At 43.6% G+C, this 18,314-nt stretch overlaps 1 protein-coding gene across 1 annotated transcript in view; it reads left to right on the top strand.

Annotated features, from left to right (window-relative positions):
* trpv6 (transient receptor potential cation channel, subfamily V, member 6) overlaps positions 1–18,314 on the top strand; it is a 53,708-nt gene that overhangs the window by 32,477 nt on the left and 2,917 nt on the right. The window contains exons 9-14 of the mRNA XM_060844616.1: positions 889–975; positions 3,731–3,807; positions 8,812–8,977; positions 10,997–11,063; positions 11,288–11,556; positions 15,349–15,455. Of these exons, the coding sequence (XP_060700599.1) occupies positions 889–975; positions 3,731–3,807; positions 8,812–8,977; positions 10,997–11,063; positions 11,288–11,556; positions 15,349–15,455 (773 nt within the window). The remainder of the gene's footprint in view (positions 1–888; positions 976–3,730; positions 3,808–8,811; positions 8,978–10,996; positions 11,064–11,287; positions 11,557–15,348; positions 15,456–18,314) is intronic.

Here is an 18,314-nt window from a genome sequence, read left to right as displayed (position 1 = left end):
AATGTCTCGATTTCCAGATATATTCCTGAGACCATCAGAAGGTGATACTGAAACTAATGATAAAGTGTAGACTCTTATCCAATCTGTGCCAACTAAACTAGAAGGAACAGCCATACTCCTACCCTCCACCTATCCACACTGATTAGTTAGTCCCAAAAGCAGTAGTTATGCACCCACTGGCCTCACTTTCCTCTCTCCTAACCTGATTCATGAGGACATTGTTAAAAGGCGATATCACGATGATTGCTCATATTGACATTCCATGAGAACAGAATTGACTTGGTTATGATGATCGCAATGATCAAGCAATGGTGTGTGTGTGTGGTGAATGAGGGAGATTCTAGAGATTTTGCCAATTCCTATATAACCGACTGTTCCCTCATGTAAACCTCTATATAATCGACTGTTTCCCAGTGTGTAATCTACATGACCTACTCTTATCCTATGGACCTGTACTACATCAAAAGTCAAAACCCCTGAGCTGCAGCAGGAGATGGATTGTGGATAGCCCTCTCCCCCATCCTTATCCTTTAAAGAGTATATAAGCATGGGAAACCCCAAATACTGGCCTTGCCAATAATAGACACATCCCTTAAAAGAATGAAGAAGAAATCTAGCATGGAAAGTGTCTGTTCCAAGCACTAACATCTTCGCACAGAGTCATGATGCTCAGTTGGAGGACTAGTGCAGACAGGATGGGCTGAATAGCCTCCTCCTGACCCATAACTTTCAATGAGTTTATCTTATTAAGGATTGGAGTGTACAGTCACTTTCATTTCCCTCTGTAAGTTTGCCTAAGCTATTATTATTGTTATCACAATAAAAATATTTCTAAGTCATGAAAGCTATCACTGCATAATACTCCAGAATTTTTCCCTATTCCGGCAGGAAAGCTACGTAACTTATGAAGACCGTGTACGATTAGTGGGTGAGATTATCAGTGTGCTTGGAGCAGTCACCATCATTCTATTGGAGGTAAGTAACAGCCACAGCCTTTCTTACTCATTAACTCTGAGGATATTCAGCTCTGGGTCACTTAGTTGGGAGGTGACAGCCTAATGACACCATTACTGGGCTGTTAATCTAGAAACTCAGCTAATGCTCTGGGGCCCTGAGTTCAATCCCTGCCACAGCAGATGGTGGAATTTGGGCTTGATTTTTTTTTCTTTTAAATCTGAAATTAAGAGTCTAACATAACCATGAATCAATTGTCAGGGAAATCCCATCTGGTTCACTAATGTCCTTTAGGGAAGGAAGCTGCCATCCTTGCCTGGTCTGGTTTACATGTGGCTCCAGACCCACAGTGATGTGATTGACTCTCTACTGCCCTCTGGGCAATGAGGGATGGACAATAAAGCTGGCCCAGCCAGAGATACCCCCATCCTATGAATGAATGAATAAAAGATTACTTAGTCACCTAATCTGATTGAACAATGGGCCAAATTCTTCTGTTAAAGCTGTGGTGAAACAAATGGCGACCATTGCTAATGTTGTTGTAAACCGTACAACAACTTGAGGTGAAGAGTGGAAATGTAGCTAAAATCAAAAATCCAAAAGCTACTGTCTGCAATAGAGTCATACAGCATGGATACAGACCCTTCAGTCCAATTCGTGCAAGATGACCAGGTTTCCCAAGCTTATTTCTACTTTAATGATCATCTATGTCATTAATTATGATGACCTGTATTAATTGTATCATCACTCTGCCTTGGCATCATTCACCATGATGAATTTTCAAAAATCCAATTATTAAGCAATGTTTTCTATTGTGTTCCTCTCTGGTTAATAGTCTCAGAAAAATGCTACCTCACCCTTTGTCTCGCTGTTGAAGTCTCTGTATTTATACAGTTGATGCAAATTAAACTCAACATGAAATCTTCTCCAAGTACCTTTTTAATGAAATGATGTTAGGCTTTAGGGTTTTTGTGGGGTAGGATAGTATCTGTATCTCTGTGTTTGATCCCTGAGTTCAAGTCCCATCTGCTCCAGATACATGTCAGATACAATCCCTACAGTGCAGGAAAAGACCATCTGGATCAGCAAATCTGAACCAACCCTGTGAAGAGCATCCTATTTTCCATGGCTAACCCACCTCGCCTATTCATCCCTGGACAATTTAGCATGGCCAATCCACCTAGCCTGCATGAGGAAACCAAAGCACCCAGAGTAAACCCACACAGACACAGGGAGAACATGTAAACTCTACACAGTCACCCAAGGCTGGGATTGAACCCAGGTACCTGGTGCTGTGAGGCAGTAGTGCTAACCACTGAGCTACTCCAAGGTTGCTAACTAATAAGCCAAGGTAATTATTGCTCATCAACCTTTCTAGCACTGAGAACCAATTGGTACAAAGGTGGAGTCAGAGACAGTGTCATACAGCTTGGACACAGACCCATAAGTTCAACCTGTCCATGCCAACGAGACATGCCGATCCAACTCCCTTAAAGTTTTAATTGTGGAGATTTTAAAAATGCCGTTTTATTTCTGTCCCTTTTACCTGTCATAAAGCAACCTGTGTTTCCCTTCTAAAAACACATCCTGCAAATGAGAAATTGAAAGCAGAACATTTTGCAAATATTCAGCTGGTCTGCCAGTCTCTGTGAATAACACAACAGGGTTCATGTTTCAAGCTAAGGAACTTTCGACAGAACTCTTGCCCTCTCTGTATTTCTGCTTCTGTGCCTGATTTTACACTTCCTCCTCAGTCCTTGTGTGATTATAATTCTTCATCCTCTTTGGTTCAGTAGCTGTGCAGTAAGTTACCCTTTTGCCAGCTGTTGGTTTCCCTCAGTTTAGATTAGATTACTTTTTTTTAGATTACTTATAGTGTGGAAACAGGCCCTTCGGCCCAACAAGTCCACACCGACCCGCAACCCACCCATACCCCTACATTTACCCCTTACCTAACACTACGGGCAATTTAGCATGGCCAATTCACCTGACCTGCACATCTTTGGACTGTGGGAGGAAACCGGAGCACCCGGAGGAAACCCACACAGATACGGGGAGAACGTGCAAACTCCACACAGTCAGTCGCCTGAGTCGGGAATTGAACCCGGGTCTCAGGCGCTGTGAGGCAGCAGTGCTAACCACTGTGCCACCGTGCCACCCACTATCAGCTTGTACTTTCAGCAACTTGCTGCACAAATAATTTCAAGAGCTAAGTGCTCACGGGCAAGTCTAACTAACAAAATATGCTGTTCAATTCTCTTATTGCAACTAACCATGACTCAAGATATCACATTTTATAAATAGCTATCACTTTGTGTCAATATGACATAAAATATCCAGCAGGACCATGAGGGGATTTGAATGTAAGCAGACCAGCAATACCCATTTAGTCAAGTCGTCACATAGAGACCATCACACAGGAAATCAGAGCATGATCATGAGCCTGAAATTGCTATTGCTGTAGCTGTAACCATGGAGCATCAAGAGGGACCGAGCAACTTCAGGGATGGTAATGTTCAGGTCTGTTCGTCACAATGCAATAAGGACTTATAGAGCTGGGTCCTAAACTCGTCACTGTGTTCTGTCAGAACAAGCAAGGAACAGCCAAAATAATAGACAGCACCTGCATCGTTTCTAAGTTACTTTGTGAGATTTGGGTTTGGGCTTGATTCCTGTTTCTATTGATCTTTGGTTCCTTTCCTCTTCGCATTTGAAATTTAACCTTGGAATTGCCCTTTTGTTGTTGGTGAACAGATTGATCTCTCTTCTTTCGTAGAGTCATGACATATTGAAGTACGGACCTAAGGAATACTTTGGAAAAACTGCTCTGGGTGGACCTTTCCATGTCATCAAGTAAGTTTGAATGTTATTTTCATCACTGAAGTTCTCAGTGATTGAGTCAGTCCTGAACCCCTTGGGGTGGGGATGAAGGCAAGTTGGGGCAATTCTTGGAGTATTCCTGCCTCCAAGCCAATCCAGGTCATCGAAATCAGGCCTCTCTGCTTGGTAACATCAGTAGCTAAATTGCTTAATTAACTACCCATTTGTAGGTACTGAAGGATCTCCTAGTGATGATTACCTTCTTCCATCCCTCAAAAGATGGCCAAATATGATTGGTGCCGTAGACAACCTCTTCGTGATCCTAAATCTCAGAGATCTGGAATCTCAGACACAGCTGCCCAGATGGGAGCCACATACATGTGCATGTGTGTTAGGATTGTGAGTGGGGATTGGGATTGTGTGTGGGGGTTCGGATTGTTGTAGTGTCATACAGGATTTTAAACAGGCCCTTCGACCTACATGTCTGTACCAATCAACAAACACCAAGTTACACTAATGTCATTTCCCTATACTTAGTCCATTCCCTGCCATTTTAAGTGCTCTTTTCTTTAGAGCATCGGAGACTGAGAGGAGATCTTATAGAGGAGTATAAGATCATGAGAGGCATGGATAGGGTGAATACACTCAGTCTTTTTCCCAGGGTTGGGGAATTGAGGACTAGAGGGAATCAGTTTAAGGTTAGAGGGGAAAGAATAAAAGGGAACCTGAGAGGCAACGTTTTTACACAGAGGGTGGTACACATATGGAATGAGCTGACAGTGGAAGTAGTTGAGGTGGGTACGTTAACAAGATTTAAAAGGCATTTGGACATGGATAGGAAAAGTTTAGAAGGATATGGACCAAGTGCAGGGAAATGGGGTTAGCGTGGATGGACATTTTGGTCGGCATGGACCAGTTTGGGCCAAAGGGCCAGTCTCCGTGCTGTAGGACTGTATGATGCTATGAATCTATGAACTGGTCTATAATTACCTGGCCGATCCCCACTGTCTTTCCTGAACAAAGGAATCACCTTAGCTATCCTCCAGTCATCTGCACTTCACTTGTGGCCAGCGAAGTATTAAATATCTCCACCAAGGCTCTAGCAATCACCTCCTCTGCCTCCCATAGCAGCCTGGGATACATCTCATCCAGCCCTGGGGATTTGTGCACCTTTATGCCCATTAAAACAATGATACCATTTCCTTTTTACTCTTAACGAGTCCTAGAACCTCACCATCCCAACCAAAATCCCCAAATATAGTGTCTTTCTCCTCAGTGAATGCAGGTGAGAAATATTCATTTCAGACCTCACCTAGCACCCTGGCTCCATGGCAAGCTATCCCTTTGGTCTTTCATAAGTCCCACCCTTTCCATGATAATCCCCTTACTCATAACATACTTACAAAAAGCCATGGGCTTTTTCTTGATCCCATCTGCCAAAGATATTTTTTAGTTCCTCTTTGCCCTCCTAGTTTATTTTTCCATCACCCCACTACACTCTCTAACCTTTTAAGAAGCCTTTTCCTATATTTAATGTGCTGTAAATAGCATATGCTTCTTTCTTTATTTTCCACAGAACTCTCCTTGTCATCCAGGATTCTCTGAACTTCCTGCCCTGTCCTTCACTCTTAGAGGAATATACTAGCCCTGAAACCTCACTATACTATTTTTAAACAACTCCCACTTTCTAAATGTAGACTTTCTACAAGCAGTTGCTCCCAATCTATGTTTGCCAGATCCTGTCTAATGATTCTGAAATTGGCCTTCCCTCAATTTACACACTTAGCTTCCACACTATTCTTATCTCTTTCCATCATGATTTTAAAACTTAAGAGTTATGGTCACTATCCCCAACTTGATCACCCAAATAAACTTCAGCCACTTGACTGGCTTCATTCCCAAGGATTAGATCTAGCACTGCACCATCTCTAGTGGAGCTATCTGTGTACTGGTGTAAAAACCTCTCCTGGATGTACTTTAACAATTCTACACAATTCCACTTCATCTGAAGTGTTAGTAAATGTTGTGTTAGTGTTAGCAAAGTTGAGACTAGATTTGATTAGATTACTTACAGTGTGGAAACAGGCCCTTTGGCCCAACAAGTCCACACCGACCCACAACCCACCCTCCTACATTTACCCCTTCACTTAACACTACGGGCAATTTAGCATGACCAAATCACCTGACCTGCACATCTTTGGACTGTGGGAGGAAACTGGAGCACCCAGAGGAAACCCACGCAGACACGGGGAGAACGTGCAAACTCCACACAGTCACCTGAGGTGGGAATTGAAGCTGGGTCTCTGGCGCTGTGAGGCAGCAGTGCTAACCACTGTACTACCATGCCGCCCATGCATATGGCCTGGTTTTTCTCACACCTTTCTGTGATTTGCTTGCATGTTCCTCTACCTCCCTCTGACTGTTGGGAGATCTGTAGTACAATCCCTGCAGGATAATCACTCCTTTTTTATTCAGATAGCCTCAATGGAAGACCCTTTTACGACGTCCTCCCTCATTACTGCAGTGATAGTTTCCTTTATCAACAATGGAATACCCCCACATCTTTTACTTTCCTCACCTCCATCCCACCTGAACCTTCTAGAGCCTGGAATGTCGAGTGCTAGTCCTATCCTTCCCTGATGAAGGGCTTATGCTCGAAACGTCGAATTCTCTATTCCTGAGATGCTGCCTGGCCTGCTGTGCTTTGACCAGCAACACATTTGCAGCTATCCTTCCCACAACCATGTCTCAGCGCTTACAACAATATCCTAGGTTAAAAATCACACAACACCAGGTTATAGTCCAACAGGTTTAATTGGAAGCACACTAGCTTTCGGAGCGATGCTCCTTCATCAGGTGATTGTGGAGGGCTTGGTCATAACACAGAATTTATAGCAAAAAGCTAGTTTGCTTCCAATTAAACCTGTTGGACTATAACCTGGTGTTGTGTGATTTTTAACTTTGTACACCCCAGTCCAACAGCGGCATCTCCAAATCAGAACAATATCCTATGTACTGATCGGTGCTCTAAGTTCATCCACCTTACCAGTAAAGCTGAAAGCAAAAAATGCTGGAGATCTGAATGGATCAGGCAGCATCCATAGAGAGAGAGCAAACTAACATTTTAAGTCTAGATGACTCTTCGTCAAAGCTGACGTGAAGTGTGGAGGGATGCAGTGCTGGTGGAGAAAGAATACTGATCGTGCAGATTAAGAGATTGGAATGTAAGAAGGGTAGAACAATGGTGTGTCTAACTACCAGAGTTGAAAGGACAGATAGTCCCTATGGAGTTGGGTAAGAGAGGACATGGTGACAGAGAATATAACAAGCAAGCCTTAAAAAAGGGAAGGAATGGGAGTGGTTTCACAATTTGGAGGTGTTGAACTCAATAATGAGTCCAAAATGTTGTAAAGTGCTTAGTCTGAAGATGAGATGTTTGTGTTGTGATTCACTGGAACATTTCAGCTTGCCAAGGACAGACAAGAACAGGATGCTGTGCTAAAATGACCAGCTATGGGAAGGTCGGGTGATGCTCACACACAGACCGGAGGTGTTCCGCAAAGCTCCCTGCATTAAAATAGATACAATTTAGCTTTCCAGTTCTCCTTGTTCCCGACTCTACATCTAATCTATGCCCCATCCACTGCCAATCAGTTTAAAATCTCCCGAACAGCATGAACAAACCTGCCAGCAAGGATATTGGACCCAGTCCATTTAGGTGCAATCCGTCCAACTTGTACAGGTCCCACCTACCCATAATCCACTCCAGTGATCCAAAAATCTACAACCTTCCACCTACACCATCCCTTTAGGCATGCATTTATCTGATCTATCTTCCTATTCCAATATCCAGTAACATGTGGCACTGGGATAAACAAGAGATTACAACCTTAGTAGTTTTTCTCTTTAATCTACTTTCTAACTCTCTAAACCCCTGTCACGGGACCTTGTCTTTTTACCCATGTCATTGGTACCAACATGTACCACAACTGCTGGCTGTCCACCCTCTCCCTTCAGAATCATGTATGTGTTTATAAGAGTGAGATATGCTTCAGTGACACATTGCTACTACTTACAGCTCTCTGTCCCATTCTATTGGACTCATTGCCAGAGAAGCTGTTCAAAATGCAATAGTCCCACACTGACTGGGTCCCACTGGTGTTGTTAAACGAGTTGTTATGTCTTAACCTGAGCCACACTGAAGATCCTGTCACTGGGTCAGTAATAATTAATGCTCACAGCTTTTATTACTGTCGAGTCTAAGAAGAAATTACTCTGCATCTCTTGCTCTCTGTGTGACTATGTCCTTTCTCTATCTTGACTTGCTTTTCTCTCCTTCTCTTTCATATTGTCATACAATACAATTCAATACAGCACATAAACAGGCCCTTCGGCCACCAAGCCTATACTGGTTCTTTATCTTTATTTAGACCCACTACTTACTGCCCATGTGTGGTATCTATCCCGCTGTTCGTCTCCCTCTCATGTGTCTATCAAGATATGCCTTAAACATTGCTAAAGTGTCAGCTTCCACCACCTCCAATGACAGTGTGTTCCTCACATTTCTCCCTTAAACTTTATTTCATGATTTCCTTCACTCTGTAGTTTGTGTTCTGTTTTAGATTATGGATGATGAAGCTTTTGCCCGAAACGTCGATTTTACTGCTCCTCGGATGCTGCCTGAACTGCTGTGCTCTTCCAGCACCACTGATCCAGAATCTGGTTTCCAGCATCTGCAGTCATTGTTTTTACCCTGTGTTCTGTTTTAGTTCATCATATTTTTTAACTTATTTTATCTTTTATACATTCTTCTCTGCATTCTCGGTTTATTGTACTGTCTCGTGTTGTTTGACTGTTTCACATTCCTCCACTTCTTTCTCTCTCTTACAATCATTTCATTTCTCGCTCTACTGCCTTGATTATGTTTTTCATTCTGTGTCAATTAGCCTTTTTCCTTTGTCAAACTCCTCTTTATTTACTGTCGTGTCTTTTTGATCTACATTTGCCTGATGTTTCCCTCTTTGTTCTCACCCTCAGTATCTGCTATGGAGTGCTTGTGTTGGCTGTGCTGCCGTTGAGACTGACATCGACCCCTGGAGAGACCATCCCCATGTCCTTTGCACTTATCCTTGCCTGGTGTAATCTCTTGTACTTCGCTCGAGGGTTTCGCTTGACAGGATCATTCGCCATCATGATCCAGAAGGTAAATGGAAAACTATTTTTGGCCTTATAAATTATGGAAATGGTTCTCCTTGAGTATACGAGTTGGGAGGTCATGTTGGGTCTGTGCAGCACACTGGTTAGGCCACACCTGGAAGTCTGCATTCAGTCCTGGTCTCCCTGCTCTCGGAAGGAGGTCGTGAAACTTGAAAGGGTTCAGAAAACATTTACCAGGATGTTGCCAGGGTTGAAGGGTTTGAGCTATAGGGAGAGGTTGAATAGGCTGGGGCTGTTTTCTCTGGAGTGTCGGAGGCTGAGGGGTGACCTTATAGAGGTTTATAAAATCATGAGGGGCATGGATAGGGTAAATAGACAAAGCCTTTTCCCTGGGCTGGGGGAGCCCAGAACTAGAGGGCATAGATTGCTGGTGAGAGGGGAAAGATTTTTTATCTCTCCCCCCTTCAGGCACTCTGCCTGTATTCCTGATGAAGGGCTTTTGCCCAAAATGTCTATTTTACTGCTCCTCGGATGCTGTCTGAACTGCTGTGCTTTTCCAGTACCACTAACCCAGAAAAAGATTTAAAAGGAACCAAAGGGGCAACTTTTTTCAAACAGAGGGTGATTAGTATATGGAATGAATTTTCAGAACAAGCAGAGGACACAGATAAAGTTACAACATTCAAAAGCATTTGGGTCAGTACATGAATAGGAAAGATTTAGGGAAATCTGGGTCAAACACAGGCAAGTGGGATTAGTTTAGTTTGGGAAATTTGGTCAGCATGGATGAGTTGGACTGAAAGGTCTATTTCTGTGCTGTATGATTTTATGACTCAACCTCAACTTTCTGTCTCATCTGGTCCAGTCAATCTTTGTAGAGAAAAGACGATCAGGGTAAAGAATCGACCCTGGATAAAGAACCCAACTGATATTGTTTTCTTTCACGTTGGCATCTGTTGAGCCTTTGAAACAATGGACACTTGTGCCACTACTCCCAAAATACTAATGTATTCGGTTCAGTGGCTTTGCTTGTGTAGCTGCACATCATTAATACTTGTCTGAGCTCTAAACACCACTGATATATTCGACTCAACAGAGATTGTTCACACCAATGTCAAGTGGACTGTTGGCCTTGCTTTGACTGAAATTTTAGGAATAGTGAATAGAATTATCTTTGTGAAGATAATTTTGAATGTCATTTTTTATTTTTCCAGTTTCATGAGTAAAGCATTCCAATGTTGTTATGGGTCCCCATTACGAACAATCGCTGAGGGATATGGAAGGGGTATAGAGATGGCATGGGACAATAGAATGAGCCATGAAGGTTGTGCAGGAGTCGTGAGCTAGAGTACACCGACTCAGGTAAAGAACTGAGCCGATGTCCTGATGAATGGAGGCAGGACCTGCTCACCTTAGTCTGCAGTTGCCTCTGCTTCTGCCCAAGTCTGCTTCAGGGCGTAATGGCCCGGACTCCCAACCAGCCCACCCTCGAGCTCTTCGATTCCTCACTCAAAGATGAGAATCTGGAACAGTGCACTATCCAGGACATCGAGCTGCCTCATTAGCCTGAAACCCAGCTTCACATCCTTCATCATGTTCGAGGGAGATGATAGGCTGTCCATATCAATCAAATTTAGGAGAATGAGGGGGGATCTTATAAAAACATACAAAATTATGAGGGAAAAGATAAATAGAAGTAGGGAGGTTGTTTCCACTGGCAGATAAAACTAGAACTAGAGGCTGTAACATCTAAGGGGGAGCAGTTGGAGTTGAGGAGGGACTTCTTCACCCAAAGGGTTGTGAATCTGTAGAATCCTTGCCCAGTGAAGTAGTTGAGGCGATGTTTAGATGTTTTTAAAGCAAAGATAGATAGATTTTTGAAAAGTTATGGAATTAAGGGTCATGGTGAGTAGAGCTGAGTCACAAAAAGATCAGCCGTGCTCTTATTGAATAGCAGAGCAAGCCTGATGGGCCCTGCTCTTATTTCTAATGTAAAGTTCTGAAATGGCCAGGAATGTTACAACAAGTCAGTTTGAATTCACCTTCTACCCACATGTTTCCACAGATCATATTCGAGATTATCCTGCCCTACTTGGTGCTGATGCTGATTCTGATTATGGCTTTCACATGCAGTAAGTATACATTAGCTTGAAAAGACTTGGAGATACCTGATGGTTGTGAAGAGCGCTGATCAAACATAGGCCTTTTTTTTCTGTCGCGGCTGATGCTTTCTCTTTTCTGGCTGTCAGCATTTCATTCCCCCCCTACCCCCCCTTCCGATCCTCTCTTCCTCTGTGTTTTTCACTCCCGCCCGTGCGATGTGGTGTGTTTGACAGTCGGTCCTCTCCGTCTCCAGGTACCTATCTGTCATTCCAAATCTTGGACCCTGCAAAGTGGGAGCGCTTTGTGGATTTCAGCACCGTCCTCTTCACCATCTACCTCCTCTTCTTCGGCCTCGTAAACATGCCCCTCAACTGGGAAGCGATCCAGCCCGACATGGCCCGCTTTCTCTACGCAGTGTACACCTTGCTGGCTTTTGCCATCACGGTGTTCCTTGTCATCCACATTATGGGTGAACTGATTCGCCAAGTGTCAAAGCGAAACGATGATCTCTGGAGGGCACAGGTAAAAAATTAACATGGACTCCCAGGGAGACCAGGATGCTGCTGGGGTTGGAAGGTTTGAGCTATCGGGAGAGGCTGAATAAACTGGAGCTGTTTTCCCTGGAGCATCAGCGGATGAGGTTTATAAGATCATGAGGGGCATGGATAGGATAAATAGACAAGGTTTTTTCCCTGAGGTGGGAGAGTCCAGGACAAGAGGGCATAGTGTGGAGGTGCCTATGTTGGACTGGAACGGACAAAGTCAGAAGGTGTACAACACCCAGTCATAGTGCAACAGGTTTATTTGAAATCACAAGCTTTCAAAGTGCTGCTCCATTGTCAAGTGAAGAGGGCATAGGTTTAAGGTGAGAGGGGAAAGATTTAAATCGGAAAGGGCAATTTTCTCACACAGAGGCTGGTACGTGTATGGAATGAAGTGCCAGAGGAAGTGGTGGAGGCACAATAGCAACATTTAAAAGGCATCTGGATGGGCACATGGATACGAAGGGTTTGGAGAGAAATGGGCCAAATGCTGGCAAATGGTACCAGATTAATTTAGGATATCTGGTTGGTATGGGTGAGTTGGACCCAAAGGGTCTCCATGACTCTATGACCAGGCTTATTGCTATCAGTCAGAAAGTAAGAAACAAGCTTGGATTTCTACCCCTATCACTATCTATGAGCATTAAGCAAGAATACCAGATGATCCACTCCAATGCATCTCACCACCAAGTTATTCACATTCATTGTACCAGCAAGATAGTTAATAGATCCAACTTCCAAGATCAGAAAGGAGGACAAGAGAATATTAGTATGGAAAAGCACTTATAAATCCCTTTTTTTAGAGAGCATATCTGCTATTTTTAACTGGAGTACTGATGAACTAAAACCAAGTGATGTGGCAGTTTGATATTTTCAGGAAGATGCCAAGGTTGCCTTCTTGGCTTCCTAATGCTTGGAACATTCAGGTGCCCCCATGACTTCATTATGAAAACTAATTTAATAAATTTGGTGCAAAGCTAAATGCTGTCAGAACTACCAGAAGGGGAGTTAGTCCAATCCAGAAGTCACTCCAACCTCGCTCTTGAAAAGAAAGGCTCCCCCTCCTCTCAGAATGGGAGAAAGTACAGCTTTCATTTTACACAAACACAGTTTTAATAAGTGTCCAGACATTTTGTGTTAACGCCAAATTGATAAAGTTTAGATTAGATTAGATTACTTACAATGTGAAAACAGGCCCTTCAGCCCAACAAGTCCACACCGACCCACCAAAGCGCAACCCACTCCCCTACTTTTACACCTGCCCCTAACACTACGGGCAATTTAGCACAGCCAAGTCACCTAACCTGCACATTTTTTTTTGAACTGTGGGAGGAAACCGGAGCACCCGGAGGAAACCCACGCAGACACGGGGAGAATGTGCAAACTCCACACAGTCAGTCGCCAGAGGCAGGAATTGAACCCGGGTCTCTGACGCTGTGAGGCAGCAGTGCTAACCACTGTGCCACCGTGCCGCCCACGAAAGTGCCGAAATCGCAGTTGCAGAAATTAATTAAATTGCCTTTTGTTCTCAAAGCCAATGAGATGTACTGGATTGCAGGGAGGATTTGTTCAATATGTCCATTGAGTAGCTGTGGACTTGTGGAGTTTGCAGCACTTCATATGATTTGATGAACAATTAGCTCATCCAGATCAATGTGGCATCAGCATTAAATAGAAGGGCTTTTGCCCGAAACGTCGATTTTACTGCTCCTCGGATGCTGTCTGAACTGCTGTGCTTTTCCAGTACACTAATCTAGAAAAAGATTTAAAAGGAACCAAAGGGGCAACTTTTATCGAACAGAGGGTGATAAGTATATGGAATGAATTTTCAGAACAAGCAGGGGACACAGATAAAGTTACAACATTTAAAAGCATTTGGGTCAGTACATGAATAGGAGAGATTTAGAGAGATCTGGGTCAAACACAGGCAAGTGGGACTAGTTTAGTTTGGGAAATTTGTTCAGCATGGATGAGTTGGACTGAAGGGTCTATTTCTATGCTGTATGATTTTATGACTCAACCTCAACTTTCTGTCTCATCTGGTCCAGTCAATCTTTGTAGAGAAAAGACGATCAGGGCAAAGAATCGACCCTGGATAAAGAACCCAACTGATATTGTTTTCTTTCATGTTGGCATCTGTTGAGCCTTTGAAACAATGGACACTTGTGCCACTACTCCCAAAATACTAATGTATTCGGTTCAGTGGCTTTGCTTGTGTAGCTGCACATCATTAATGCTTGTCTGAGCTCCAAACACCACTGATATATTCGACTCAACAGAGATTGTTCACACCAATGTCAAGTGGACTGTTGGCCTTGCTTTGACTGAAATTTTAGGAATAGTGAATAGAATTATCTTTGTGAAGATAATTTTGAATGTCATTTTTTATTTTGCCAGTTTCATGAGTAAAGCATTCCAATGTTGTTATGGGTCCCCATTACGAACAATCGCTGAGGGATATGGAAGGGGTATAGAGATGGCATGGGACAATAGAACGAGCCATGAAGGTTGTGCAGGAGTCGTGAGCTAGAGTACACCGACTCAGGTAAAGAACTGAGCCGATGTCCTGATGAATGGAGGCAGGACCTGCTCACCTTAGTCTGCAGTTGCCTCTGCTTCTGCCCATGTCTGCTTCAGAGCGTAATGGCCCAGACTCCCAACCAGCCCACCCTCGAGCTCTTCGATTCCTCACTCAAAGATGAGAATCTGAAAGGCCAGGAGAAAGATTTTCACATAGGGGCACTTTAAGACATGAGCATTCCTTCCGCAATAGCAGGAGAAATAGAATCCAGGCAGGCTGTTAAAGGGAAGTTGGATGGACCTTTCACAACAGAGTTGAAAAGTTGGGGAATTGACGAGGTAGTATGGTTCTCTGTGACTCTTTCCTTCAGAGAATTGGCACAAAATTAATGGAGCAAATGAGTAAAAGCCAATTGGTTTGGAACACTATGCATTGATTCTTTTGATGTTATTAGTTCATGTGAAAGACATTGCCAGTAATCCTACTGTATAACGTTACTGCTTAGCATGTTCTCTGCCTATTATTTTAGGGGAAATGTTTATTTGAATTAACATTCATATTAAAATAGAATGGAATTTGATATGTACAGATCAGGAATTTGTACAATCATAACACAAAATGTACTTCCTTGTTTTTATCACTATCTCACAGGGAATCAGCTGCATTGTTATTCCATTTCTGTGCACTGTCCTGATGAACATTATTGCTCAGGATATGACCACAATGTTCACACTGGAGTATCAACACTAATGGCCCCCAGTACTGACCCTAGTAAAGTGGAAGACCACCCAGACGGTCTGGCACCCACCCAGTATTGTGCGATCAAGTTACTAGACCTGCTGACCCTCTTCAGTCCTGTCCATCTGACGCCAGACTGATGACATTCTTAACAATGGTGGACTGCATAGAGAGAGTGGTTGTTGCCCAGGTTTGGTGTTGAACTCACCATTATCCATCTGGACACGAGAACATTTCATCTTGTCATGAACCAACAGGGTTAATAGATGCTTCCTGTTCCAGGCTCTATCCCCGGTTGGTATTTGCCTAGAAAGCACAGGAAAGGGGGTAGAACCCACTGCTGTTTGGGTACAGGAGCTGATGAAGGTATCCCTCTCCTGTGGATGCTAACGTTATGGTCCATTTGAAAGAGACTAGGACCAGGTTGAAACCCAGTTCCGGTGATAGTACAGGTGAAGCAGTGTTCGCTGACACTTTAACATTTGCCATTAAAGCTATTTCCTTAATTCCAAGGTTGCTTCCACAACTCTACTGCTTGAACGACGACTCCCGAGATGCTTGTTTCCCCGTCTGGGAATCTGTGGAAAGCAATATGGTCTTGGAGACCGCTGGTTTCTTCGGTGAGTTTGAAGAGAACTATACACATGGTCTGCTGTGATTCAAGATGGCAACTCGCCAACCCCTTTTCAAGGGCAATAGGAGCTGGCAATAAAAGGTGGCCCAGTCAGCAATGGCCGTGCCTTATGAGTGATCAACTAAAAAGACATACCTTGGCAAACACTTACATGGAGAATGCCCAGAAATGCACCAGCTTAAACATAATTTTTCTGGGTAGTTCCTTACTCAGGAAGTCACTTCCTGTTAAAGTCATCCATTGGGCTGAAAAGGAGAAATGCCTCCAAACCAAGCTAAGAATGCTTGGCCCTCAGACGCTAACAATCACAGAATTATAATGGTGCAGAAGGTGGCCATTCAGCCCATAAGTGCTTGCACCGGTTCTATTGCCTACCACCTGCCTTTTCTCTCTATCTTTGCTCACCATTTTTATCCAACTAATCATCCAATGCCCTTCTAAATGCTTCAATTGAACCTCCCTCCACCACATTTCCAGGCAGTGTGTTCCACACCATAATTAGTTGCTGAGTGAAAAGCTTTTCCCTCATGTCACCTTTGCTTTATTTGCATATCACTTTGAATCTATCTCCTCTTCTTCGTTTTCCTTTTACGAGCAGGAACAGCCTCTCCCTAGCTACTCTGTCCGGCCCACTCCTGATCTTGCAAATCTCTTTGAAATCTCCTCTCAGCCAGGTTTCTCTCTGAGAAACGGTGCCAGTGTCTTCAGTCCATTCTCATAATAAAATTCCTCATCTCAGGAACCATTCTTGTAACTTGCTTCCGTGTGATTGCTGATGTGTACGCATATTTCCAATTATATGGCTCCTTCATCTCACACAGTATTCCAGCTGAGGTCTAACAACTGACTGAGATACTGAGGATGGATGCCATGCATATAACTCCCAGCTTACTTCCGTAAGATTGGGTTGTTATTCCTGGGTCTTTCAGGCAATGAGGGAAAAATTCTCAGTCCAATAGGAGTGAGTTCTGGCGGGGGGAGGCCCAGATTTTAAAGAGGTGCCACCCATCCACACGTTGCCCTCATTAACTCACTGGCCCTCCTGTTCAAAGTGGTCCAGTGCGAGCCCTCCATATACTTCCTTTCCATAGTGATTAGTTGCAAACAACAGGGCATGTGAGGAGCGGTAAGTGTACCATTGCCCCTTCGTCACCAACACTCCAATCACTTCAGCCCATCACATCAGCATCAGTCAAAAATGACTACCTAACTATTCTGATCCCATTGTCCAGCACTCAGCCCACACCCTTGCATGCCTTGGCACCCCAGTGTAAATCCAAATGCTTCTGAAATATTACAAAGGTGGCTGCCTCTCCCTCACAAGCAGTGAGTTCCAGATTCCCACCATTCTCTGGGTGACAAAGTCTTTCCTCGCATCTCTGCTAAACTTTCAGCTCCTTACATTAAATCCAAGCCACAGTCTTTGATCCCATTATCAAGGGGGAAAGTTTCTTCCTGTTTACCCTGCCCATGCCCCTCATAATTATAAACATCTCAATTATGTTCCCTCTCAATCTGCTCTGCTCCAATCTCTTTTCATAACTGAAACTCTCTAGCCCGGGCAATATCCTCGTAAAGTTCTTACACACATTCTCCAGTGCAATTACATTTCTCCAATAACATGGATTCCAGAATTGTGCACAAGACAATTAGCAAGATCCCAGAACATGGAGCCAAACAAAGTTTCAACCTTATTCTTAATATTGTCCCATTACAGAGACTCAAGTGCAGAGAAATTATACCTTTATCTCAGGTCTTTTAAATTTGTACTTTTGATTCTGGTTTAGTTTGCAATGCTTTTAAAGTAGGAGAATTTGGCGAGAACTCTGCAGGTTATTGGAACTGTGAAAGTTTTGGCTCTCAGATTTTTGCATCAAATTGGCTTCATAGTCCTTTCCAAGTGTGACAGTAGGAACTATGCAAAAATCTGAGAGCCGAAACTTTCACAATTCCAATAACCTGCAGAGTTATCACCAAATTCTCCTGGTTTAAAAGCATCTAGACTTTCTGCTGGTAAAGTTTGATTGCAGTTACCCAAAAATGTCCCATCAACAGTCTAAGCAAGCTTATGGTTTAACTGAACATTAAAAAATCTCAAGTGTAATCTGTCCCCGATTTCAGGCAGTGAATGAATCTGCATGTCTACATCCATTGCAGCCACGGTGCTCTAACAAACATTTCACAACAGGCTGCAATTTCCTGGGATGGTGGTGGTGAGCTCACAAGCTGACTGTGGGGAGACACTGCCCCACAATACCTGTGGAACAAGTGGATGGCCCAAATACTGGGCAATCATTTACCATGTTAAGGCGCCTGTTAAGAGCAATTTTGTGACTTGGAGGCTCTCCATTGTTACACAGAGTCAAAGACATTACAGAAACAGACAGGTCTGCCCAACCTGTCCATGCTAAACAGGTTTCCTAAACTGAATTAGTCCTACCTGCCTGTGTTTGGCCCATATCCCTCCAAACCTTCCCAATCCATGTATCTGTCCAATGTCCTTTAAATGTTGCAATTGTATCCACCTCTATCACTTCCTCTGGCAGCTCGTTCCATAAACACACCACCCTTTGCAGAAAAAAGTTGCCCCGTAGCTCTCTTTTAAATCTTATCCGCCTCACCTTAAACCTTTGCCCTCTAGTTTTGGACTTCCTTACACTGGGGAAAAGACCTTGGCTATTCACCCTATCAGTGCCCCTCATGATTTTATAAACCTCTAGAAGGTCACCCCTCAGCCTCCGATGCTCAAGGGAAAAAAGTCCAAGCCTATCCAGCCTCTCCTGAAAATTCCAACCTTTCCAGTCTCGGTGACATCCTTGTAATTCTCTTTTCCACCCTTTCCAGT

Source organism: Hemiscyllium ocellatum, chromosome 25, assembly GCF_020745735.1.
Source record: "Hemiscyllium ocellatum isolate sHemOce1 chromosome 25, sHemOce1.pat.X.cur, whole genome shotgun sequence".
Classification (NCBI taxonomy): domain Eukaryota; kingdom Metazoa; phylum Chordata; class Chondrichthyes; order Orectolobiformes; family Hemiscylliidae; genus Hemiscyllium; species Hemiscyllium ocellatum.
The sequence above is the reverse complement of the archived record's forward strand: the minus strand, read 5'-3'. Positions and strand labels throughout refer to the sequence as shown.